Genomic DNA, 26,506 nt, shown 5'->3' with positions numbered 1-26,506 from the left:
CATGATTTTGGTTTACTGCAGCCTCCACCTCCTGGGCTCAAGTGATCCTCCTACCTCAGCCTCCCAAGTAGCTGGGACTACAGGCACACACCACCATACCCAGCTAATTTTTTTGGTATATTTTGTAGAGACGTGGTTTTGCCATGTTCCCAGGCTGAGGAAATCTAATCTTTACAACCTTGCCTTCTGAAATCTTACATACACTAACTTATAATTTGCTTTCCTATTTTGCTTCACTGAGATGTTCTAGAGACGGGAATTAAAACTTTTTTTCTTCCTTAGAGTGCAAAAGCAGTGCCTTACAAACTTAAGCAGGCTTCAGATTATCTGAGATGTTTAAAAGGCAGATTCTGGGACCCATCCCTGATTCAAGAATAGCAGGTACAACATTTTGAGAAACATTGCCTTTAAGGAAGTGGGTATGTCACACACAATTTTAATCTCACAGAAACATAAAATGTGCTAACCTGAATATTTAAAACATATGTTTTATCATTTACATGTTTGCCCCAAGTTATCACCTTACAGTGCTGTTCCATAAGCTAATCTGGAAAAAGTGAGACTTGATTTTGATTGTTTCCTAACAACTGATCTTTGTTTTGTGTGACTCTTGGCTAATTCTATGTTTTCAAGCTGACCATGGAGATATATTGCCATCAAAGTTTCTTTGAAATTTTGTGTGGGGTGTACAAAGAACAACAGGAGGCCAGCACTTAGGAACAAGTGTAACTCTTTATTAAGATAGAATTGTTCTTATTAAAGAAATAGATAAAAATGGCTAAGTACAATAAAATGGCTCCAAAAGTCTTACAATGAAAACAACAGTCCTGCCAGTTGTTCTTTCCAGAGGCAAATACTTTTCATTCTCTTAGTTTTTCCTTCTGTTAGTTACCTTCATGGGTTTTTCCAAATTATTGTTTTTTTTTTAGTTTTTCAAGTGAATGCATATATTAATACATAAAATTTTAAAAAGGCTTTTCAGTTTATAATGCATCCTAACAGTCCCCTGCCCCATCCCTCCTAATGCTCCAGAGCAATGACTTTTAACTCTTTTAGCAATGTCGTTTTTTTCCTCACATAACTACTTAGTCATTTCTTCATTATTATATATTATATAGTGATTTCTGGATATGACAGATGAGGATTTAGCTCTTACACCATCACAATCTTCACTTTTCCTCCCATATTGTCCCAAAGTGGTTACCATATTTAGGGGCTAAGCAGTCACCACATCATTATGACTGTGTACATACTGCTCCTTGTTGAGAAAAAGTGTATTATGCTCTTCCTATCCTGTACTTCTTTCTGCCCTAGAATTAATGATTGCCTAACCAACCCTTTGCCTTTTTTTAACTTTTGCTTTATATTCAATGAACTTCTTTCCAAATGCCCCAAATCTGGCAATAAGTTATTAAAAGAAGGGATCTCACTAAGGTGGCCAGGCTGGTCTGGAACTCTTGGAATCAAGCCATCCTGCTGCTGAGCCTCCTGAGTAGCTGGGACTACAGGCATTGGCCATTCCACCCAGCTAACCTATTAATATTTTTACTGTTTCTTTTTAAAGCTAGCTCCATAGCTGGAATATTGCCTGTGTTGGACCCTATTTGCTGGATCCATGTCATTCTCTGGTTTGTGAACTCCTTCATTTTGCTGGAGTATTTTCTCCAACAGCTTCCCTAAAAAGGGTACATGGAGGTAACCTCTGAGTCTTTGCTTGTCTAAAAATGTATTATTTTACCTTCACCCTTGATTATTTGGGTGAATATAGATTTATCAGTTGAAAATAACTTTCTAGAATTCTGAAGGCATGGTTCCATTGTTTTCAGACTCCTTTTCGAGACAAGGTCTCTTCTGTCACCCAGGCTGGAGTGCAGTGGCACAATCACGACTCACTGCAGCCTTGAACTCGTGGGCTCAATTGATTCTTCCATCTCAGCTCTCTGAGTAGATGGGAATACAGGTGTGTGCCACAATGCCCAGCTAATTTTCGTGTTTTTTTGTAGAGATGGGGCTTTGCCATGTTGCCCAAGCTGGTCTCAAGTGATCTGCCTGCCTTAGCCTCCCAAAGTGCTGGGATTACAGGTGTGAGCCACTGTGCCTGGCCAGTTTTTCTTTTATTTTCTCTCTACTTCATTCATTTCTCAAAGGCATCTCAAACTCCGTGGGCCCAAAACCAAAGTCAAACTCCATCAGAGGAGTATCCTGCTACTTACTTTAAAATATATCTTAAATCACAATTTCTTACTACATGCAACCCTTTGGTTCAAGCAACCATCATCCCTCACTTGAACTTAGAATTGGTTTTCCTGCTTCTGTATTTTTTTAAATTACAAAGTATTTCAAATAAACCATGTGTGGCCTTATACTTTTTACTACATAAAAAGAATGAAGATGTGCCGGGTGTGGTGGCTCATGCCTGTAATCCCAGCACTTTGGGAGGCTGAGGTGGGCGAATCACTTGCAGTGACGCGTTCGAGACCAGCCTGACCAACATGGAGAAACCCCATCTCTACTAAAAATACAAAATACAAAAATTAGCCGGGCGTGGTGGCACGCGCCTGGTCCTAGCTACTTGGGAGCCTGAGGCAGGAGAATCGCTGGAAATCTGGGAAGGCGGAGGTTGCAGTAAGCCGAGGTCACATTATTGTACGCTAGCCTGGGCAACAAGAGCGAAATGCTGTCTAAAAAAAAAGAAAAAACTTACATACTTAAACATCGAATTGCTTTAAGTGTTTGGCATTCACTGTTCCCGTGCATGCCAGCAGCTTCTTACTGCAAACACCTGGGACTTGCTATAGAGCAGCTGGAGTACGTTCCGGCCACACACAGGACAGGGAGCTTACAACCAAGGAGAGGGGGGGGGGAATCAATACTCCAGCTTTCTCCCCTCCATTTCCCTGTATCTCAGCAGTATAGAGCTTGTTACCAATGAGAACCTGCTCGCTGACTTTAAACTGCTTTTCTTACCTTCTCAGTTCAGTTTCTCCATACCTCAATTGATGATTTCTGGTATGACCTAGCAAATAAACTGCTTTCACTGAAATTTCAGTCTTGGAATCTGCTTTGGGTTCCCCAATCTAAGACAGAAACATACTCATTTTCCCATCACTGGACTTCCAGGTTGTTTTCAATTTTTCACTGTTACAAACAAGGTCGCAACATTTATCTACAAACCTCTGGATATACACGTAGGAATCTTTTGGTATTTCCACTAGTGAAACTGCTCAGTTGAAGGGTACGTGGATCTTCATCTTTAATAAATATTACCAACATGTGAAAAGCCCGACAATGTCAAGGACTGGCAAGAGTGCCACATGTGATGGGCGTGGAATGGCAGCTCACTGTAGCAGGTGCTGGGGACTCAGTCGGGGTCTTGGAGAAGCACTTAGTTATAGCAAGAATGTCTCATAAATGGTATCTGATAGAGACAAGAGTAGTGGGGAATAAAAACAAGTTGCTTAGAAATAATTATAGATCTAAAGTCAACAAAAGACCTTTTCTAATGTAAAAATACATTTTTCAGAGGGAGGGGGAACAACTTAAACCAGAAAACACCTTCATATTAATCATTCTTCTCATACACTTCAAATTTGTACTTAATGCCTTTCTCCTCCTGGACATCAGAGAGAACACCTGGGAATCTGCAAGAAAAAAATATTATTTGTCCATTAAAAACATAGCTTCCCTGATTCTCAGTTTAAATGCATCAATAGTGCATAAAGCAAATAAAAGGTTTCCCTTCTTTTTTCTTCACAATGGTAAGCCACTGTCAAATTAGATAAATATCACGCCAATATACTACATATGCAAATGGTAAGAAAAAAACTGTAAACTATATAGAAAGTTAGAAAACAAAAAGTAATTTCTCCTTTTTTGTTTCCTTTGGATTCCTCATTCTCTCAAAAACCAGTCAGCAGTTTCCCTTATATCTTTCCAGTCTGTCACCCAGCTAATAGGAAATTTCTTAAGAACTTTTTGCAAGACTTACATCTGGTATCACATTTCTTGAGTAAGCAAAAGACAAAAATACAATCTGAAGCTGTTTAGAACATAACTGAAATTACGTGTCCTGGACAGTGACAGGTTCTCTGCTTCTGCTTGATTGATGGACACCACACTACTCTAATTCCACAATGTGTGGCCGATTGTAATTCCTTTATTAGGATCTGCTATTCCTGTTCCCTAACTCTCACTTAAGCCTGTGTTCTCTCCAGCTTTCCATCCAAAACCCAGCTTCTCCACTGAGGAATCTTCTGACCATTCCAGCCTCCAGTGAACCCCAATCTTTGGTTACTTCTTCAGTACTATGCAGGCTGCACCCCAGTATGCTCCAGGTGGTCAGGAACGCCTGCTTGAATCAGACTGTGCTTCACTCTGGTTCTGCTGTGTGACATGCCTCTGAGCCTGGCTGTCTAATAAAGTCTTCATCCTTGTAAAAAAATTTAGCATTGTTGGCCAGGCGCAGTGGCTCACGCCTGTAATCCCAGAATTTTGGAAGGCCAAGGTGAGTGGATCACTTGAGGTCAGGAGTTCGAGACCAGCCTGGCCAACATGGTGAAACCTTGTCTCTAATAAAAATACAAAAATTACCCGGGCATGGTGGTGGGCACCTGTAATCCCAAGTACTCAGGAGACTGAGGCAGGATAATTGCTTGAACCTGGGAGGCGGAGGTTGCAGTGAGCCAAGATGGCGCCACTGCACTCCAGCTTCAGTGACAGAGCAGGACTCCGCCCCCACCCCCAAAAACCAGAAAAGAATGTAGCATTGTGCCTAACACATCAAGTGTTCTATAAATGGTGCCTACTAGTAGTATTGGTTTGTTTCATTTCTCTTTTTTTTTTTTGAGACGGAGTCTCGCTCTGTAGCCCAGGCTGGAGTTCAGTGGTGCAATCTCGGCTCACTGCAAGCTCTGCCTCCCGGGTTCATGCCATTCTCCTGCCTCAGCCTCCTGAGTAGCTGGGACTACAGGCACCTGCCACCACGCCTGGCTAATTTTTTGTATTTTTAGTAGAGACGGGGTTTCACCGTGTTAGCCAGGATGTTCTCGATCTCCTGACCTCGTGATCCGCCTGCCTCATTTCTTTATTTTTTAAACTCACTGTAGGCAGGGACAACACAGTAAACTTTTAAGTCTCATGATATTCAATACATTGCTGAGTAATAATAGACATTAACCTTTGCTGACTAATTAGAGATTATGCATTTTTGGTAGAAAAAAAACATACAATGTAACAAAATTATAGGGAAAAGAAAAAGATACTTTCTGGAATAATTTATATTTCAGAGGAAGAAGCAATGTTTCTATTAACCATTTTCTATTATAATTTTAGTCTCTCTGGAATGAGTCATGAAAAGTAACATCTACATATATTTTTTGTGCAAAATTCTCAAGTGTCAAAATTGTCAGTTCATAAGACAAAAGCAACGTATCAAGAAGTTTCTGGGCCGGGTGCGGTGGCTCACACCTGCAATCCCAGCACTCTGGGAGGCTGAGGCCGAGGCGGGTAGATCATCTGAGGTCAGGAGTTCAAGACAAGCCTGGCCAACATGGTGAAACCCTGTCTCTACTAAAAATACAAAAATTAGCTGGGCATGGTGGCACGCGCCTGTAATCCCAGCTACTTGGGAGGCTGAGGCAAGAGAATTGCTGAACCTGGGAGGTGGAGGTTGCAGTGAGCCAAGATCATGCCACTGCACTCCAGCCTGAGCAACAGAGCAAGACTCCATCTCAACCAAAAAACCAAAACACAAACTCAAGACTCTACAGGAAGCACAGGCTCAGGAGCAAAGGGATATCCGAGTCATGTGGACGAGTATGCCGGCATCCTGACAAGAAGCTGTAGGGTCAGAAGAAGAAATATCAGCCCATCCAAAACCTACTTCAAGGTGTCCACTGATAAGGGGCATATGTCCCAGCTCTGGAGCCAACTACTGCCTCCACAGGCCTCTTTTAATCTCTGTTCTCTTTGACTACGTGGTCACACAGAAGATGGTTAACTAGAAGTAAAAGCCTGTTTGGGGCTCATTAAGTAGACATCTGGGCCTGCTAGTTTGGTTGGGGTCTAGTGTGAAATAGTCTGAGAAAGATTTCTTCTAGGCAAGATGAATGAGAGCAGAGCCCTAGAGGACAGGCTGGCACAGTGCTGTTGAAAAATCGACTGCACAAACAACGACCTACAGGGATGACGGCAGACACAAAGTAAAACCACTTTGTTAATATGACCGTCTGCTCTGGCTCCCATCACTTGTGACTCCTTCTACATTCTAATTTTATTCTCTTCCTGCCTCACAAGTTCTCTCTCTCATCTGTATTTCGCTATTACTAGTCTATTTTTTAAATCAGGAAGAATGATGTTAATAAAAGACTATGTTTGAACAGAAACCTATATAACCACAAGAGGTTAACTGATAGAGACAACGGGACTTAAACTAAGTGAGTAGCTGTGGGGAAAGGGATAGGGGAGGTGGAGAATGACCAAAGTTTCTATTTGGACAGTAGAAAGCAAATCTAAGTTCCCCAGCGCACAGAGATCTGGAGAGAAAGCCGCTCCATAACTGAGCAATGTTTGTTTTCCAGGGACAAAGTATATTCACTTTATCTTCACAGGTTTCCTTTTTCTCCATAGAATGAAGGACTGACTTACTCTAGGTCTCCCGTTAGAGAATTCCCTCCATTCCATTAAAGAGGCTGTTATGATGTTATGTTAGTACATGCCTGAAAGTACAAATGACCATCAAATGTTGCAGTGGAAGAGTTTTTTGCTTTCTCCCATAGCCTTGTTTAGAATATCCACTTTGGAGCCTTTTCCATATTCCTATCTCAATCGATTCACTATTAAAATTTTCTAAGACATTTAAGAAGTACTAACAATCTGTCACAAACTCTTTCAAAAAAACAGAAGGGAAGAGAGCATCTCCTAACTCACTCTATGAGGTCACTTTTATTCTGATAACAAAACCAGGGGAAGGCATTAAAAAAACAACAACTATAAATCATCCCTTTTGAATATAAATGCAAAAACATTCAACAAAATACTAGCAACCTAAGCCCAGTAACATATAAAAAGGATTATATACCAAGTAGAATTTATCCCAGAAACATTAGTTTAACATGAAAATCAATGTGATATACCATATTAATAGTACATTAAAATATTAGTATAAAAGACAAAAACCACATGATCATCTCAATAGACTCAGAAAAAGCATGTCACAAAATGTATAATACTCTCATGATAAAAAATACTAAATAAACTAGAAACAGAAGGGATCTTCCTCAATGTGATAAAGGCACTCACAGCTTAAATCACACTTGATGAGAGAGAAAAGCTTCCACTCTAAGATTAGGAACAAGACAAGTAAGTCTGCTCTTGCTATCTTCTAGTCAACACTGTACTGGCAGGTCTAGCCCTGGCAATTAGGCAAAGAAAAAATCCAGATTAAAAAGGAAGAAGTAAACCTATATTTGCAGATGACATTATACTGTATAGAGAAAATCCTAAGGAATCTACTGACAGAATTACTAAATGAGTTCAGCAAGGTTGTAAGATACAAGATTAATAAACAAAAATCATTTGCATTTCTGTAACTAGCAATGAACAGTCTGAAACTAAAGAAAATACCATTTACGATAGCATCAAAAGGAACAGAATACATAAGAATGAAATTAACACTGAAAGGTATAAAACATTGCTGAATGAAATAGGACCTAAACAAGGGGAAAGACATCACATGCTCAGGGGTTAAAATACTTAATATTTTTTTTGTTTGTTTTTTGAGAGTCTTGCTCTGTCGCCCAGGCTGGAGTGCAATGGCATGATCTTGGCTCACTACAACCTCTGCCTCCCAGGAACAAGCAGTTCTCCTGCCTGAGCCTCCCAAGTAGCTGGGATTACAGGCATGTGCCACCACGCCCAGCTAATTTGTTGTATTTTTAGTACAGACGGGGTTTCACCATGTTGGCCAGGCTGGTCTTGAACTCCTGACCTCAGGTGATCTGCCGCCCCCCCACGACCTCCCAAAGTGCTGGGATTACAGGCATGAGTCACTGTGCCAAGCCTTTTTTTTTTTTTTTTAAATTTATTATTTCCATAGGTTTTTGGGGAACAGGTTGTATTTGGTTACATGAGTAAGTTCTTTAGTAGTGATCTGTGAGATTTTGGTGCACCCATCACCCTGGCAGTACACAGTGAACCCAATTTGTAGTCTGAAAAGACATGTTATTTTCTATAGTCTTAAGCAGGAAATCCAAAGTGCTTCAAACTAATTAATAACCTTATACTTACTCTGGCAGAAGTTTATATTTCTCCAAATCAATTTCTGGAAAAAACGTGTCACTTTCAAAGTCCTGCATGATCCTTGTCACAAACAGTTTAAGACGGCCTGGGTAATTCATGGCTTCCTTTGAAATAAAACAACATCAATTTTCTTAATGTGTGTCAAAAGACAAACTCTAATATTTATGTTTAATTAAGTTTATACTAGGTATTAAAAATATGCTTGGTACTGCCAAAGCATATTATTAAAATATCCTATTCTTTCATCTAGGGTGCTGCAAAGTATGCCTTAGTTATATTGAGAATGACACTAACCATTATCAATAATTATGAGAGACTAAGTTTAAATATAGTCTGGCCTCCAGTTTGCTTACAAGAACTTTTTAATTTAAGCATTCTCTTTTATTGTTTCCCCTTTGGCTGTTTAGAGTTAACAGCCCCAAATTATCTAGTTGCTCTCCATAGAAAAATTTACATAAACATGTATGAATAAGATAGTACAATTTAATGAGACCTTGACTACGGAAAACCCCAAGAGCATACTTAATACATATACATAAAATTTAATAATGCTTCCAATTCTTGGAAGATAATTACAATGCTAGTAGAGAGGTAATTTTTCTGCTTCCTGGTGCTAACAATTATATTAACATTTGGCTTTATATTGCACATGACTTTTCTAACTCTGCCTAAAATATGGTTGATAATTTCTACAGAAAAAGTTGCCCTGGAATGAGTGTATTAAAATTCTCATTCATAAAATGTATGTCTTAATTGCAATTCTAAGAAAGCAGTAATTCTTGATCTCAAATAGCTTATAGAAAAGAAAAATACACACACACACACACACACACAGACAAATCCAAGTGTTTATTTTTAAAATTCCAAATAAGGGTACAGAACAAATTTCACTTTTTATTTTCAATATATCATTTTATATTAAATCATTTATTATCTTTGCTACAACTAAATAGATGCTGTACTCTCTACTAATTCTTACTGTACCAAAAATTTAAAAAGTGGAATGCAGAGTCCCCCCTTATCTGCAGTTTCACTTTCCAGTTCGTTATCTGTGGCCAACTGTGGTCTGAAAATATTAACTGGAAAATTCCAGAAATAATTCATAGGATTTAAATGACATGCTGTTCTAAGTAGTGTGAAGAAATCTTGTGCCGTTCTGCTCTGTCCTGCCTAGGACGTGAATTATCCCTTTGTCCTGCACAAGCTGTCTATGTTACCTGCCCCTTAGTCACTTAGGAGCTGTCTGGATTATTAGATTGACTGCGGTGGTGAAGTTCTGTATTAAAGTTGATTATAAGCCGGGTGCAGTGGCTCACACCTATAATCCCAGCACTCGGGGAGGCCAAGGCAGGTGGATCACCTGAAGTCAGGAGTTCGAGACCAGCCTGACCAACATGGAGAAACCCCATCTCTACTAAAAATACAAAATTAGCTGGGCATGGTGGCGCATGCCTGTAATCCCAGCTACTTGGGAGGCTGAGGCAGGAGAATTGCTTGAACTCTTGCGGTGAGCCAAGATTGTGCCATTGCACTCCAGCCTGGGCAAAAAGAGCGAAACTCTGTCTCAAAAAAAAAAAAAAAAAAAAAAGTTGATTATACAAGGCAAACCTTCTGTAAAGGGAGAGACGGTAAATATTTTAAGCTCTGAGGGCCATAGGGTTTCCTACCTTTGCAGGCCACAGACAGTACTGAATGAATGGGTGGGGCTGTGTTCCACTGAAACTTTCTTTACGAAAATAGGCTGGGAGGTCCGATTTGGCCCATAGGAAGATAAGCCTGAATGATATCTACAAGCTGTTGTGACGTGAGGCAGGTGTAAAAATGCCATTTGAAGGTTCTACTTCCTATTTATCTATACGTAGATTTATCATATAAATGCATTTATGTACTTATATTGCTTAAAGAATACATTTTCAAGTGACTATGGTAATGAATCATTCAAAGTGTGGTAGGCACTGAACAAAATAAAGAAATAACTTGTTTTCTTAGAAGAAATTCATACTTGGATAAAAATATCAAGGAAAAAATGTCCATTTTCTTCTATTACAAATGGGGAAAATAAGAGGTTCTAGAAACAGGAGCCCGAGAAACAGATTTTTTTGAGACAGAGCCTCACTCTGTTACCCAGGCTGGAGTGCAGTGGCACGATCTCAGCTTACTGCAACCTCTGCCTCCCATGTTCAAGTGATTTTCCCACCTCAGCCTCCCAAGTAGCTGGGACTACAGGGGCCCGTGCTCACACACAACTAATTTTTGTATTTTTAGGAGAGATGGAGTTTCACCATCTTGGCCAAGCTGGTTTAGAGATCCTGACCTCAAGCAATCCACCCGCCTTGGCCTCCCAAAGTGCTGGGATTACAGGCATCGGCCTACCTCTTCTTTCTAAAATAATTTCACTGTATATATCTTACCACAAGACCACCCACATGGCAGAAACTAGATTTTTCTTCCTCCTCATAAATGTTAATTTTTCATTGGTGTTTTAAAAGGCAAAGAATTCTATTTGTTATCCTCAAAAATTTTAAAGCTGGAAGTCATTTGGTATTAAAAAAGAGGTATATTGGCCGGGCGTGGTGGCTCATGCCTGTAATCCCAACACTTTGGGAGGCCGAGGTGCGTGGATCAGCAGGTCAGGAGATTGAGACCATCCCAGCTAACACAGTGAAACCCCGTCTCTACTAAAAATACAAAAAAAATTAGCCAGGTGTGGTGGCATGCGCATGTAGTCCCAGCTACTCGGGAGGCTGGGGCAGGAGAATGGCATCAATCTGGCAGGTGGAGCTTGCAGTGAGCCGAGATCGCGTCACTGCACTCCAGCCTGGGTGACCGAGTCTTGACAGAGTGAGACTCCGTCTCAAAAAAAAAAAAAAAAAAAAAAAATTTGTTGAAGAAGTTTTCTGCTTGTAATAAATTCATATACATCTAGTTAGTGTATATCAACTGAGAGCCCCAACCCTTTCTCAGTGAGAGATATATTCATCCTGAAAGACAAAGGGATAACTCAGTGTATCTAGGGTACATTCAGGGAGTAGAAACCAGTGCAATGCAAGTACAATTCTCAGGAAAAGATTTAGAATGGATTTTAAATTGGAAACATCAATTATTCTTTGATTTGAAAGTAGACTGGTACTGGGGAGATGTTGGTCACAGGATACAAAATTTCAGTTACATAGGAGGAGTAAGTTCAAGACATCTATTGTACATCTATTATTTTACAGTTAATAACAAATGTATTCTTGAAAATTGCTGAGAGTAGATTTTAAGTGTTCTTATCACATAAGTGGGTAATACATATGTTAATTAGCTCCATTTAGCCATTCTACAATATATACATATTTCAAAACAACATGTCGTATATAATACATATATATATATATATATATATATATGCAATTATTTGCCAATTAAAAAGATAAATAGGCTGGGTGTGGTGGTTCACACCTGTAATCCCAGCACATTGGGAGGTCAATTGCCTGAACCCAGGAGTTCCAGACCAGCCTGGGCAACATGGCAAAATCCTGACTCTACAAAATATACAAAAATTAGCCGGGCACGATGGTGTTTGCCTATAGTCCCAGCTACTTGGGAGGAAAGGTGGGAGGATCGCTTGGGCCTGGGAGCTCGAGGCTACAGTGAGACAGTGCCACTGCACGCTAGCCTGGGTGACAAAGCAAGACCCTATCTCAAAAATAAATGAATAAATAAAAAAGGCTGATACAGACTAAAATATTTATTTTTGCATTTCTATTTAATTTGTATAGTATCAAGTAACAAATAATTTGAACTGACAACAAATAATTTACAGTACAGATAATGTGCTGCTTCCTGTACTCGTGGCTTAATTTTTTAAAGGTTCAGACAATGTGTTATACCTGTTTCTTCTACTTCCTTTAAATGGCAAGGAAGCTGAAAGAAAGTAGAATAGAACATTTGTTTTTATTTACCAATAACTACACTTACCTTATAAACAGAACTGCCACCAACTATCCAGACCATGTCTACTTTATTTGCTAATTCTGGTTGTTCAGTAAGTTTTAAGGCATCATCTAGACTTCTGGAAAGAAAATGAGCTCCTTGTGGAGGTTCCCTAAGGTTAAAAAAAGAATTCCACAAAATGTTTGTAAAATCCATCCATACTAGTCAAATAATCTGACTAAGAAGCAGTGACTATAGAACTAAAATCATCATAAATATGAATCCTTTCAACAGAAAGCACTTAACATCAGTATGGCCTATGACCAATCATCCAACCTACATTTGTACATCTATGGTTCACAATGAATCATAAAACCACGTGATATTTTGTGATATCTCTGGTGGAAAAACATCAGAATAGTAGTTATTTCTGGAGGGGTGGAATAAAGATTAACTTGGACAGGGCAGGAGAGAACTTTCTGGGGGTGACAGGTAATATTCTATATCTTTGATAGGGCTGGGGTTACACAGGTGTATACATTTATCAAAACTTAGCAAATGTACATTTAAGACTTGTGTCTCATGTAATATTTATTTCAGAAAAAAACTGTAAAGAAAGACTGAATCATTTTATTTATTTATTTATGAATGAGACGGAGTCTCGCTCTGTCGCCCAGGGTGGAGTGCAGTGGCGCGATCTCGGCTCACTGCAAGCTCCACCTCCTGGGTTCATGCCATTCTCCTGCCTTAGCTTCCCGAGTAGCTGGGACTACAGGTGCCCGCCACCATGCCCGGCTAATTTTTTGTATTTTTAGAAGAGACGGGTTTCACCGTTAGCCATGATGGTCTCAATCTCCTGACCTGCTGATCTGCCCGCCTCAGCCTCCCAGAGTGCTGGGATTACAGGTGTGAGCCACCGTACCCCGCCAAGACTGAATCATTAATGGTATGAATGATGAAGTATTTAGGTGGAAATACACTAATGTCTGCAGTTAATTATGAAATGCAAAAATGAACAACACCAACTGATGGATGAAATGTGTGAAACTAGTAGAGTAAAATGTTAATGGTAGATCTAGGTGGTGAGTTTACTGTAAAGTTCTTTCTGTGTGAAGATTTTCCTGATAAAATATTAGAAAAAGAGTGATATGTTTGAATGACTGCAGAAAAGCTTGGAATGACATTCAGACTGTTAATATGTTGTTACCTTTGGGAATGGGGAAAGGATTTATGTTTCAAACAATACAGGAATGGGTGAAGTATTAAAAAATGAGCTTATTATTACTTATGTAATTAAAATCCAAAAGGGAAGAAGTTAATTAATTTCAGTGTTTACTCAGGGGTGGTCCAATACTTTGGCTTCTCTTGGCCACATTGGAAGAAGAATTGTCTTGGGCCACACATAAAATACATAAACATTAACAATAGCTGATGAGCTTAAAAAAAAAAAAAAAAAATCTGTGCATAATGGTTTAAGAAAGTTTACTAATTTGTGTTGGGCATCATTCAAAGCCATCCTGGGCCACTCTGAGGCCTGTGCGCTGTGGGCTGGACAAGCTTGGTTTACATTAACTAGCTTAGTCCCTCCCAATCTCTGAAACTACTTTGTTGGTCGTGGTGGGGGTTGCAATTCCCTTTATAAATGATGAAACAGGTAGAACTAGGCTTTCATAGTAATTAGATACACAACAGAAATTACAATTCAATGTCAAGTTTTTAGACTGTTGCTTTAACAAGATTATATAATTGCCCTTGAACTCGTAGTTATAATAAGGATTAATTAAGAATAGGTACTATTCATTCTCGATTACCTCCTCCCTCTCCCTCTTAATATAAATTTACTCTGTCATTCTTAAAAGAATTAGGTTAGAGCAAAGAATATACTTTGACTCAGGCTGGAAAAAGACATGGTGGCCAGGGAGAAGTTAAACAAGCCCAGGTATCTCCTAAGGTATCAGGGCAGTTGCAGGGACCAGGTTGGATTAGGATCTTCAGGGAGAGAACTGAATCTAGAAGAAACAAAGATTTGGAGTTGGGAGAGAAGAGAGTTTAGTTAATAAACAGACGATGGCCAAAACAGAGCTGTGATGGTGTTAGTAATTGCAGCTGTGAAGACTTCCTTGCCCTTTTTTGTAGTGAGTCTGGAAAAGAAAGTGAAGAACAGATTAGCCAGGCGTGGTGGCTCACGCCTGTAATCCCAGCACTTTGGGAGGCTGAGACAGGCGGATCACAGGAGGTCAGGAGTTCCAGACCAGCCTGGCCAACATAGTGAAACCCCGTCTCTACTAAAAATAGAAAAATTAGCTGGGCGTGGTGGCGCGTGCCTGTAATCCCAGGTACTTGGGAGGCTAAGACAGGAGAATCGCTTGAACCCAGGAGATGGAGGTTGCAGTGAGCTGAGATTGTGCTACTGCACTCCAGCCTGGGCGAGACAGCGAGACTCTGTCTCAAAAAATACCAACTCCACTTCCCCCCCCCCCAAAAAAAACCCAAATTAAATATAGAGCAAAGTTAGAGATTTAAGTTAAAGCAAAGGTATGAAGAATATGCTTCCGTAAAATGTGGCTATTTAGCAGTTTAGAGGTAAGTATCACAGGAAACACTGGACCTCCAGGTGGTTTGTAAAAAAGAACATGCAAAAAGCTGAGCTACTGTTTGAGTTCATCAGCCCTTACACGGCACAAGTGCTAGAAATACAGTAAATGACAAATAGCAAGCATCCAATATAGTCACATATTTCACTGCTGAATTTCTTTCCTATAATTATTTTAAACCAATCTAGATTGGATTCCCTGACAAAGGAGAGTTGGTATGTAGTAGCATATGTATTCTTTGTTAAGAAATGTGTGGACATTTCTTTGTGATTGAGTCTTGAGGGTTTGTATGAAGACTAAATGAGATAATGTACACACTGCATTTAACTGGCAATTGTACGTGGTACTATCATTCCTTTTTATAGATGAGGAAACTGAGGCTGAATGGTTAAGAAACTACTGGTCACACAGCCGGGAAATGATGGACCTGGGAGTTGAACTCCAGCAGATCTGACTTTGAAACTTGAGCTGCAATTTGTTACATGGACAAGACTTCAGTTGATGCCTGTGGGCTACAGGGTCCTCTGATTCAGGGGCCCTTAAACATCAGGATGGTGGGGCTTAGATTAGGCAGAACCCTCTGACTCTTGTCCTCTGGCCTTATCTGATTATCCCAGGTGCCATATAAACATTATCCTTTTTCACTGTTCCTGATGTGAGGACTGCCGATGGAATTCTTGCTCAATTTCCCCGAGGAGTGTTGCGAAACCACTTAAAAACAAAAAGCCCTGAAACAGAATAGTGTCTTAACCAGAACGCAAAAATCCACCCTCAATTTAAGACCCTTCATACTGAGCCTTTAAAAATACTAAGCCATACCTCATTTTACTGTGCTTCACAGATATTAAGGTGTTTTTCTTTTTTACAAATTGAAGGTTTGTGCCAACCCTGCACTGAGCAGGTCTATTGGTGAAGTTTTTCCAACAGCATGTGTTCACTTTGTTACCTTTTGGTAATTTTCACAATATTTCAAGCTTTTTCATTATTATAATATGTTTTGGGGATCTTGCTGTTACTGTTGCAAGTAACTGTTATGGGGTGCCATAAATCATGCCCTTTTAAGATGGTGAATCGATACATGTTATGTGTTCTGACAGCTCCACTAACTGGCTATTCCTGTTTCTCTCCCCCTTTTCTGGCCTCCCAATTCCCTGAGACACAACAATACTGAAATGAGGCCAATTAATAACCCTACAATGGCCTCCAAGCATACGAGTGAAAGGAAGAGTCGCATATTTCTCATGTAAAATCAAAAGCTAGAAATGATTATGCTTAGTGAAGGAGGCATATCAAAGCCAACACAGGCCAAAAGCCATGCCTCTTGCATCTAACAGCCAAGTTGTAAATACAAAAGAAAAGCTCTTGAAGGAAATTAGAAGTGCTATTCCAGTGAAAATGTGAATGGTAAGAAGCAAACAGCCTAGCAAGGCGTGGTGGGTCACGCCTGTAATCCCAGAACTTTGGGAGGCCGAGGTGGGCGGATCACGAGGTCAGGAGATCGAGACCATCCTGGCTAACACAGTGAAACGCTGTCTCTACTAAAAATACAAAAAAGTTGGCCGGGCAAGGTGGCAGGCACCTGTAGTCCCAGCTACTTGGGGGGCTGAGGCAGGAGAATGGCGTGAACCCAGGAGGCGGAGCTTGCAGTAAGCCGAGATCACGCCACTGCACTCTCCAGCCTGGGCGACAGAGCGAGACTCCGTCTCAAACAAAAACAAAAACAAACAAAAAAAAGAAAGCAAACGACCTTATTGCTGATGTAGAGAAAGCTGAGTGGTCTGGACAGATCAAACCAGCCACAGTACCTTATGCCAAAGCCCAATCTAGAACAAGGCTTTAACCCTCTTTAATTCTGTAAAGGCTGAGAGAGGTGAGAAAGCTATAGAAGAAAAGTTTGAAACTAGCAGGGTTTGGTTCATGATGTTTAAGGAAAAAGCTGTCTCCAGAAGAAAAAAGTGCAAGGTAAGGCAGCAAGTGCTAATGTAGAATCTGCAGCAAGTTTATCCAGAAGGTCTGGCTAAGATCATTGATGCAGGTGGCTACACTAAGAACAGATTTTCAGTGGAGACAAAATAGCCTGCTATTCAAGGAAGATGCCATCTAGGACTTCATAGCTATAAAGGAGAAGTCAATGCCCAGTTTCAAAGTTTCAAAGAACAGGCTGATTCTCTTGTTAGGGGCTAATGCAAGCTGATGACTTTCAGTGGAAGCCAATGCTCATTTACCATTCTGAAAATCCCAGGGCCTTTAAGAATTATGCTAAATCTACTCTGCCTGTGTATTAGAAATGGAACAATGAAGCTTGGATGACAGCACATCTGTTTATAGCATGGTTCACTAAATATTTAAAGCCTACCGTTGAAACCTACTTCTCAGGAAGATTCCTTTAAAATATTCCTGCTCATTCTGCAGCCCATGGATCAAGGAGTAATTTTGACTTTCAAGTCTTACTATTTAAGAAATACATTTTGTAAGGCCGTAGCTGCAATAATCAGTCATTCCTCTGATGGATCTGGGCAAAGTAAATGGAAAACCTTCTAGAAAGGATTCACTATTCTAGATGGCATTAACAACATTCATGATTCATAGGAGATCAAAATATCAACATTAACAGGAGTTTGGAGTTAGTTGATTCCAACCCTCATGATGGCTTTGAGGGGTTTAAGACTTCAGGGGTGGAAATAACTGCAGATGCAGTGAAAATGGCAAGAGAACTAGAATTAGAAGTGGAGCCTGGGCTGGGTGTGGTGGCTAATGCCTGTAATCCCAGCACTTTGGGAGGTCGAGGTGGATGGATCACGAGGTCAGGAGATAGAGACCATCCTGGCTAACATGGTGAGACCCCGTTTCCACTAAAAAATACAGAAAACTAGCTGGGCGTGGTGGCGGGCGCCTGTAGTCCCAGCTACTAGGGAGGCTGAGGCAGGAGAATGGCGTGAACCCGGGAGGCGGAGCTTGCAGTGAGCCGAGATCGCGCCACTGCACTCCAGCCTGGGCCACAGGCGAGACTCTGTCTCAAAAAAAAAAAAAAAAAAAAAAAAAGTGGAGCCTGAAGATGGAATGGAATTGCTGGAATCTCATGATAAAATGTCAATGGATAAGGAGTTACTTCTTACAGATGAGCAAAGAAACTGGCTTCTTGAGATGAAATCTACTCCCGGTGAAGATGCTGTGAACATTGTTGACCACAAAAGATTTAGAATACTACGCAAACTACATTAATAAAGCAACAGCAAGGTTTGAGAGGATTGATTCCCATTTTGAAAGAAATTCTGTTGTGGGTAAAATCCTATAAAATAGCATCACATGCTCCAGAAAAATCTTTCATGAAAGGAAGAGTCTATCAATATGGCAAACTTCATTGTTGTTTTAAGAAATTGCCACAGCCACCCCAGCCTTCAGCAACCATGACCTTTATCAGTCAGCAACCGTCAATATCAAGGCAAGACACTCCACAGTGAGATTATGACCCATTGAAGGCTCGGATGATTGTTAGCATTTTCCAGTCATATTTCAACTAAGGTACATACATTTTTTAAAGATATAATACTATTGCACATCTATTAGACTATCAGTATAGTGTAAATATAACTTATATGCACTGAGAAAAAATTCATGTGACTACCTATATTGTGATATTTGCTTTATTTATTGCAGTGGTCTGGAACTGAACCTGCAGTGTCTCTGAGGTATGCTCATATTAAAAATTGGGTATGATCCAGCCTCATAATGGAATACTATGCAGCCACTAAAAATATTTACAGGACTTTATTTTCTAATATATTGAGGGAAAAAGAGGTGGGTTACAAAGTGGTACTATGTGGGATGGTTCTATTTTTATAAATCACCTATGTACTATTCATTCTGTGATTTCCGAATCCCTACTTTGCTAGGGGTTATGCTAGATTCTGGGGATAGAGATAAAATATGCAGTCCCTGCACTCAAAGAGATTGTTATGGCAGTCAGAAATATCTCAGCAGTGACTATAATGTATGAAAGGACATAAAATGAAGACATGCAGAGGACGCTATACAGGAACGCAGGGCCGGGGTGATGAGGGAGAATACTCCTCAGGGCATGATTCCTTAACTGAGTGTCAAAGGAGATAAAAACATGTGCAAAGGCACAGGCATGACAGACTACAATCGAAGTGTGGTATAGAATTTTATTTTAATCATACTAAAGTTATTTAATATAAGAAAGCTCTGAGGAAGTTGAGGGTATAAGAAAAGTAAACTGTGGTGAGGTTTAAAACAGGGTAGGCCAAACGCGGTAGCTCACACCTGTAATCTCAGCACTTTGGGAGGCTGAGGTGGGCAGATCACCTGAGGTCAGGAGTTCGAGACCAGCCTGGCCAACATGGAGAAACACCATCTCTACTAAAAAACACAAAAATTAGCTAGGCTTGGTGGCACATGCCTGTTATCCCATCTACTTGGGAGGCTGAGGCAGGAGAATTGCTTGAGCCAGGGAGGTGGAGGATGCAGTGAGCCGAGATCACACCACTGCCCTCTGGTCTGGGTGACAGTGGGTCATTCTTGTCATACCCAACTAAATCAGAGTTGAGGGGCCAGGGAAAAAAAGCACTCAGGGTATAAAACATTGCTCCAAGAATGTAATTCCCTGTAAGCCCGACTGCTGGAACTGCTTGTTGTAACCTGAAACCAGTTTTATCTATAGCTTCTGAGATAACTTGCTGCAACTTTAGAATTGATTTTGCCCACCACTCACTGCTCGCCAGTCAGAGCTTGCTAGCTCCCCCAAACCTTAGTAGTGCCAATGAACTTTCTCAAACAGCAGTAACATTTCTCCTTTTAAATAAAACCTCTAACCTTCCCTTTGTTCTTCAGACATATGGAAGGCCACTTGTGTGCATGTATGCCCTAAACTGCAATTTTTTTCTTCCCAAACAAAATGTTAAATTCAGAGATTCATCTCAACATTTTTATTTTGCCTTTGATAATAATCAAAGGTTGGGACAGCAGAGCAAGGTGAAGATAGAAAAAAAAGGAATCCAGAATCAAGTCAGGGGAGATGAGAGTTGATTTAGGTGGCAGTGGATTTTTTGTCTCAAGATCGAGGGAAACAAGAACAAAGTAATATGTTAAGGTGAAAATGAGATCATGAGTCTGTTCGCCGTGATTTCATTAATGTGTATGTTCTATAAGATAGAAAGTAGCAAGTTTGTGGGGGTGGGGGTAGGAACTGATATCTATACCCTTCTGTGTGCCAGAAACTTTACATACAAAATTTCAGTGAGTCTTCAAAATCACCCAAAAAAGTTGTCATTATTCATCTCATTTAATATGTAAGGAAAGAGGTTCAACAAGGCTTACTTGTAACCTGCCTAAAGTCACAAAGTTATTAGGTGCCATAGTAGATATCAGAAACCAGGTCAGTGTTTGCTACTCCAAGTGTGTGAGTGGTAGGGGGAGACAGAACTGCACCTTCAAGAAGTTTTAATCACTGTGGAGACTCTGATAGTGAGATTGTAAAAAACTATAACATGAAATTAAGTTAACTTTCATGGATGGGAGACTATTTAAATCTTATATAATGGAAGCAATTTTGGATTTTCTAAAGATGGTGTCTACGCTACTATAGCATTACAGTAAAACTTGTTTAATTTTTGGTTCCAATGAGTTTTATTTTGTTTTTTTTTTTTTTTTGAGATGGAGTCTTGCTCTGTTGCCCAGGCTGGAGTGCAGTGGTATAGTCTCGGCTCACTGCAACTTCTGCCTCCTGGTTCAAGAGCTTCTCCTGCCTCACCTTCCCGAGTAGCTGGGATTACAGGCACTTGCCACCACACCTGGCTAATTTTTGTATTTTTAGTAGAGACGGGGTTTTGCTATGTTGGCCCAGCTGGTCTCGAACACCTGACCTCGTGATCTGCCCACCTTGGCCTCCCAAAGTGCTGGGATTACAGGTGTGAGCCACCGTGCCTGGCTGGTTCCAAAGACTTTTAAAAGCCACTTTATTAATATAAATCACACACCATAACATTCACCCTTTTAAACTGTATAGTTCAGTGACATTTAGTAGATTCACAGAGTTGAGCAAGCATCACTCCTATCTACTTTTAGAACATTTCCATCACACCAAAAAAAAAAAAAAAAAAAAAAAATTCTGTACTCATCAGTGGCCATTCCCACCCTTCTCACCTCAAGTTCTTTTAAAGCCACAACTTGATTGTCTAGACAACTTTGGAAAAGCATTTTCCCTCAATACCTTACTAAGGAAATATTTACCCTAAATAACTTGTGTTTGGTAGAAAATTTTGTGATCACTTTGAGGATTCAGTTTCTTCTTTCTTACACTGGGGGAGAGGGGTGAAAAATGAAGTATCTTTAGAGTTGGCATAAGCAAGCGATTTCCATGTATAAATCTCTGCCCTCTTATTCAAGACCCTGCAGTGCCTGGCACTCAGCAGGTGCTCACTATATATGTGGGACTGACCAACAAGTAAGGAAGTGGGAGGAAGAGCAACAACAACAAAAAAGAGCTCTAACATTTTTTACTAACTGGTATCACTATTTCCCTGGCATGCTTGATAACAAAGACTTTAAATTTTCTTAGACTTAAAAAAAAAAAAGCACAAGACACCAACATATGTTATATATAAATACACAAGAAGCAACCAAACCCAATTAAACGTATCACAGGGAGGTCGTAAAAAAAAATTACACTCATCATATTTGAGGAGAAATGCTGGCTCAAGTGAACATCTCCCCCACTGAGATTTCTTTCTGTTTGAGCTCAAGCTAGCCATAAACAAACTTGAGTAGTATTCAAAAATATCACTGAAGAGTTTCTTGGAATGGCGATATAGTCTGTGAATTTGAAATCTACTAAGGAAAGAGATAATCAGAGCATCCTAGCAACCAGAAGAATAGAACAGCATGAAGATGGAAGCAGGTGGCAAGATGCACATCAACAAATCTGCCCCGTCACCCAGAGGCAATCAATGCAAATATTCTATACACTTTCTTCTCGGTTTTTACCTATGCCATTCTAGGAAGAACAGGAGAAAATCTATGTAAGCCTGAATCCCCTTAGCCTATATAGCTGTGTAGTTCTTTCCTTCCCAGTGTTAACTTGGCTAGGATATAGTCCTTGGTTATTCAGATACTGTATCTACGTGTTGCTTTGAAGGCATTTTGTAGATGTGATTACAATTCAGTTTTTTTTTTTTTTTTTTTTTGAGACAGGGTCTCACTCTGTTGCCTAGGCTGGAGTGCAGTGGCACTATTTTGGCTCACTGCAACCTCTGCCTCCAGGGAACTACAGGTACACGCCACCACGCCTGGCTAATTGGTTTGTAGAGACGGGGTTTCATTATGTTGCATGGTTGGTCTCAAACTCCTGAGCTCAAGTGATCCACCTGCCTTGGCCTTCCAAAGTGCTGGGATTGCAGGGGTTAGCCACTGTGCCCAGTCAGACTTTAATCTGAGTGGGCTGATTCAATCAGTTTAAAGGCTTTAAGAGTAGAGTTGAGGCTTTTCTGAAGAAATTTCACCTGTACCGCTTCAGCCCCGCTGGAGAATTCCAGCTTGCCCTTTCTGATGGCCTGCTTTACAGATTTTTGGACTCACGTACCCAGCCCCCATAATTGTGTAAGCCAATTCCTCGCAATAAAACTCTAATATACCTATATCTATCTACCACTGGTTCTGCTTCTTTGGTTGAATCTTCAACAATACACACGGGAAAAGAATACCATGACCACTGTTCCCAAGCAAGTGGTGCCCTAGGATACTGCATTTTTTTTGGTGATTATATTATTAGGCTAAGAATGATTAACATGCCAGATCCCAGACTTTCCCCTTAGGTCCTGATATGGTTTGGCTGTGGCTGTGTCCCCACCAAAATCTCACCTTGAATTTTAATAATCCCCACATGTCAAGGGTGATACCAGGTGGAGATAAATGAATTATGGGGGGTGGTTCCCCCATGATGTTCTCGTGAGAGTTAAGTTCTCATGAGATCTGATGGTTTTATAAGGGGCCTTTCCCCCTTTGCTTGGCACTTCTCCTTCCTGCCACCATGTGAAGAAGGATGCGTTTGCTTCCCCTTCCACCGTGATTTTAAATTTCCTGTAGCCTCCCCAGCCATGAGGAACTGTGAGTCAATTAAACCTCTTTCCTGTATAAACTGCCCAGTCTTGGGGCGGTTCTTTATAGCAACATGAGAATGGATTAACACAGGTCCAATTCTGGCCACCCCTCAACCTCCCAAGCCATTGGAGTTGACTTCCTGGGCAGTCTTAATATGATTACCCCTCCCACTCTCCAGTCACCAGGGCATATCCAGGCTTCATGAACTACTGACTCCAACCCTGGGTTGGAGGACAGGAAAATTCTTAGCAGAGGCTAACTGGAGATACCTGCCTCTCTCCAGGATCTCTAGAACCATTTCAATACTTCGAAATGTTTTACCTTCAGACACTGGGTAATGAATGTTAAGTACAAAATATTATTGGGTATTGTGGTTAACTAGGAATAATAGAGCAGAAGATTATGACCCATTTCGGCCCATCCTAAAATTCACATTTTATTGCATTTAGGGTTGGGTCCAGAAAGGGGATCATCACTTAATTTTAGCAAGTCCCAAAAAATAGTTGTTTTGACTTTATTGAAACTACAAGTTATTGATTACACTGTATAATTTATATTTGGGCCCACTGAATGATGGTTCAAGATAACTTGCAAATCTGATACCACAGTGAGCTATTTAATGTTTAATGTAACTTTTCAAGGTGATGAAATCAATTACTCAGGTAGTAGAATAAGTTATTGTCATGTAGTATAAATAACTGCTTATTAATTTTCTATAATCACCTTTGTGATATTAAGCAGCTTCATCAATAGCTTTTATACAATTTCATTTTATCATATACTGATCTCCATTATGAGACATGATTTTCTTGTGGTGAATTTATGTTAAGGTACTTACTTGAGTTCTCTGCTGAGAACTAAATTAATTCTACCCTTTAAAGGTCGATTCTTCTCAGGAATGGAGAACCAGGTCTTCTTACCCATAATCACCAGATTCTGTTTACCTATAAAATCACAAAGAAAGCCTAAGTATATTTTGGGAATATACATATGTTTTCATATATTTATATACAACAGGTCCTTGGATAACATCGTTTTCCTCTGACGTTGATGAGAAAAATAATCAATTTCTGTCCAGGGCCACCATCTGTGTGGAGTCTGCATGCTTTTCTCATTTCTGCATAGGGTTTCTCCAGGTATTCCAGTTTCCTTCCACATCCCAAAGACATGCACATTTTATTCTTAAATGTATGTATAGCTCATATTTACTTCAGTGTTTTATATTAGAAGTGTTTTTGGCCTTCATTTAGAAGTTTGGTGATGTTTTTGTGACCAGCAATATGCCCTAGGAACTTAACTCTTGTGTACATCCAGTAGCCTATGGTAAAATTGGTTTTGCTATACATTGTTTCACTTAAAGTCACAGTTTCCAAGAACTCACAGATGACATTAAGTGAGGACTTTGCATAGGTATGTGCATAGATATGATGGACATCCTGACATTTAGTGGATCTCCTTTAAAAAAACTGAACTTAAAAGTCTTACTAAAATTCATACTTATCACTCATTACCTAAATATAACTATTTTTCCCTTTGGCATTATCCAATTTATATCCAATATTTAGTTTTAATCATTTGCAATTGTGTATAACATAGTAAAGAGTAAAAATTCTGGGGAGGCTGAGGTGGGCAGATCACGAGGTCAGGAAATCGAGACCATCCTGGCTAACACGGTGAAACCCCGTCTCTACTAAAAATACAAAAAATTAGCCAGGCGTGGTGGCAGGCGCCTGTAGTCCCAGCTACTCAGGAGGCTGAGGCAGAAGAATGGTGTGAACCCAGGAGGCGGAGCTTGCAGTGAGCCGAGATAGTGCAACTGCACTCCAGCCTGGGCGACAGAGCGAGACTCCGTCTCAAAAAAAAAAAGAAAAAAAGATTCTGAGTCAAAGTGCTCAAGTTGAATGCATTTTGTCATCCACAAGGCAAATCGTGTTAACCCCTTGTGGTTTACTTTCTTTATCTATAAAATAGAGATAACAATAGTTCCTGCTTCTAGGGTTGTTGTGGGAATTAAAAGACTTAGAATAAAGTTCAGCCTCTAATCAGTACTGTCAAAACTGTTTGATACAATTGTATTATATTTGTGTACTTTGTAGATTGATATTAAATCATACTTTTAAAAATAGCTGCTTAATGTTCCACTCAATTACCTTAAAACATGTTTAATTATGTCTCTATCCTACTCTTTTAATGCTTCTATAAAAACTTTTTACATATAGCGTCCACTTTTGGTTCAATTTCTTAGGAAAATGGCTTTGAGAGTCAGCTATCTGAACCAAAGAAACATTAACATTACCAGACTATATCGGGATTTTTGAGACTGGCTTTTATCAATTCTTTAGCTATGGGCTCTTGTCATCATCTCTACCAGTGACCTAAGTGTCAAACCCAAATGCCTTTTATCTGTCCCATTAAAGAGATGCAGCCTCTGCTCCTTTCTTACTGTTTCCATTTCCTCTGCGAGGCCTCCTCTTACAACCATAAATATCCAGGTCTCTTAGGTTTTAAACGGGGCATCTCTCAACCCCCACATTCTTTTCCTTGGTTATTCCCTTCCCTCCAACAGTTCAATTCACCTAGATCCCCGTGCCTGAAATTATCCTAGATGTCCTAGAGGCACCTCATCATTACAATGGTACATTATTCTCCACTCCTTTACGTATCACGCCAGCTTTCAAACTGAAAACCTGAGCGTTCATCCCTGATGCATCATCTTCAAATTCCAGATCTCCAAAATCCAGGGTCATGTAACCTTAAAAAATTTTTACCCTCTCTTCTCCACTGCCCTCGTTCAGGCCTTATCTCTTCCAGCAGCTGTTCCAAAGGCCTCCTCTGTTTTCCTTTCGGAGTGCTAACCTCCACCGAAGCCTCCACCCAGTTGCCAATTCTGCCCCATGCCTGATAATCTGCTCGTGCGTTAACATACACAAAATTTCTAAGACAAAAAATTTTTAATAATGGTAAATGAATCTTGGGAACTGCATACAGATCATACAGATCCATAATAAGAGAAAAGGTCCCAGATTAACACGGAAAACTTTCCATTTAACTAACATTTGCACTGGTACACTTCATCAAGCAAGACCCTACTTAATCCCACATTACCTTCTACTGAAGAGGTTGTGGTCATTCTCTGGAAATATCTGAATTCATTCCTACAAGTTAGAGAAACAGCGTTACTCGAAACATTATCCCTTGGGCTCGAGCTCTAACGCACCTGACAAACGGAGCGCTGTGGGCAGGGGTGAGGTGTTTTCTCCAGGGCTGGGACTTTGTCCTGGGGGAGGGCGCCGCAGGGCAAAGACCTCACCGGGCAGCAGGATCCGGGCAGAAATCAGCAACTTGGCCTCCCGCGCAGCAGAAAAGGGGAATCCAGTCGGGCCCACCCTTCCTGCCAGCGCAGACCGCCAGTCTGGCCCCATCCTCTCGCCGGGAGTCGGCCCGGCGCGTCCCACCCAGGTACCCCGACCGCGGGCAGCCTGCGCCAGTCTGGGTCCCATCGCCCCGGCCCAGCAGATACCTGAGCGGTGGCCAGGGCAGGTCCCCGTTCTTGCCGATGCCCATGTTCTGGGACACAGCGACGA

At 40.5% G+C, this 26,506-nt stretch overlaps 1 protein-coding gene across 1 annotated transcript; it reads right to left on the bottom strand.

Moving 5' to 3' along the window:
- Positions 1 to 713: 713 nt before the first annotated feature.
- DHFR (dihydrofolate reductase) lies at positions 714 to 26,411 on the bottom strand. Its single transcript, XM_058440758.1, has 5 exons — positions 26,140 to 26,411; positions 23,761 to 23,866; positions 12,259 to 12,385; positions 8,287 to 8,402; positions 714 to 3,641 (listed from the first exon to the last, which is right to left on the bottom strand). Exons 1-5 carry the CDS (start codon positions 26,342 to 26,344, stop codon positions 3,563 to 3,565), a joined length of 633 nt encoding a protein of 210 aa, XP_058296741.1. The 5' UTR covers positions 26,345 to 26,411; the 3' UTR covers positions 714 to 3,562.
- Between the last annotated feature and the right edge of the window lie 95 nt (positions 26,412 to 26,506).

Source organism: Hylobates moloch, unplaced genomic scaffold, assembly GCF_009828535.3.
Source record: "Hylobates moloch isolate HMO894 unplaced genomic scaffold, HMol_V3 SCAFFOLD_6, whole genome shotgun sequence".
Taxonomy (NCBI): Eukaryota; Metazoa; Chordata; class Mammalia; order Primates; family Hylobatidae; genus Hylobates; species Hylobates moloch.
Note: the sequence above shows the minus strand (reverse complement) of the source record. Positions and strands in the feature narration are given on the sequence as shown.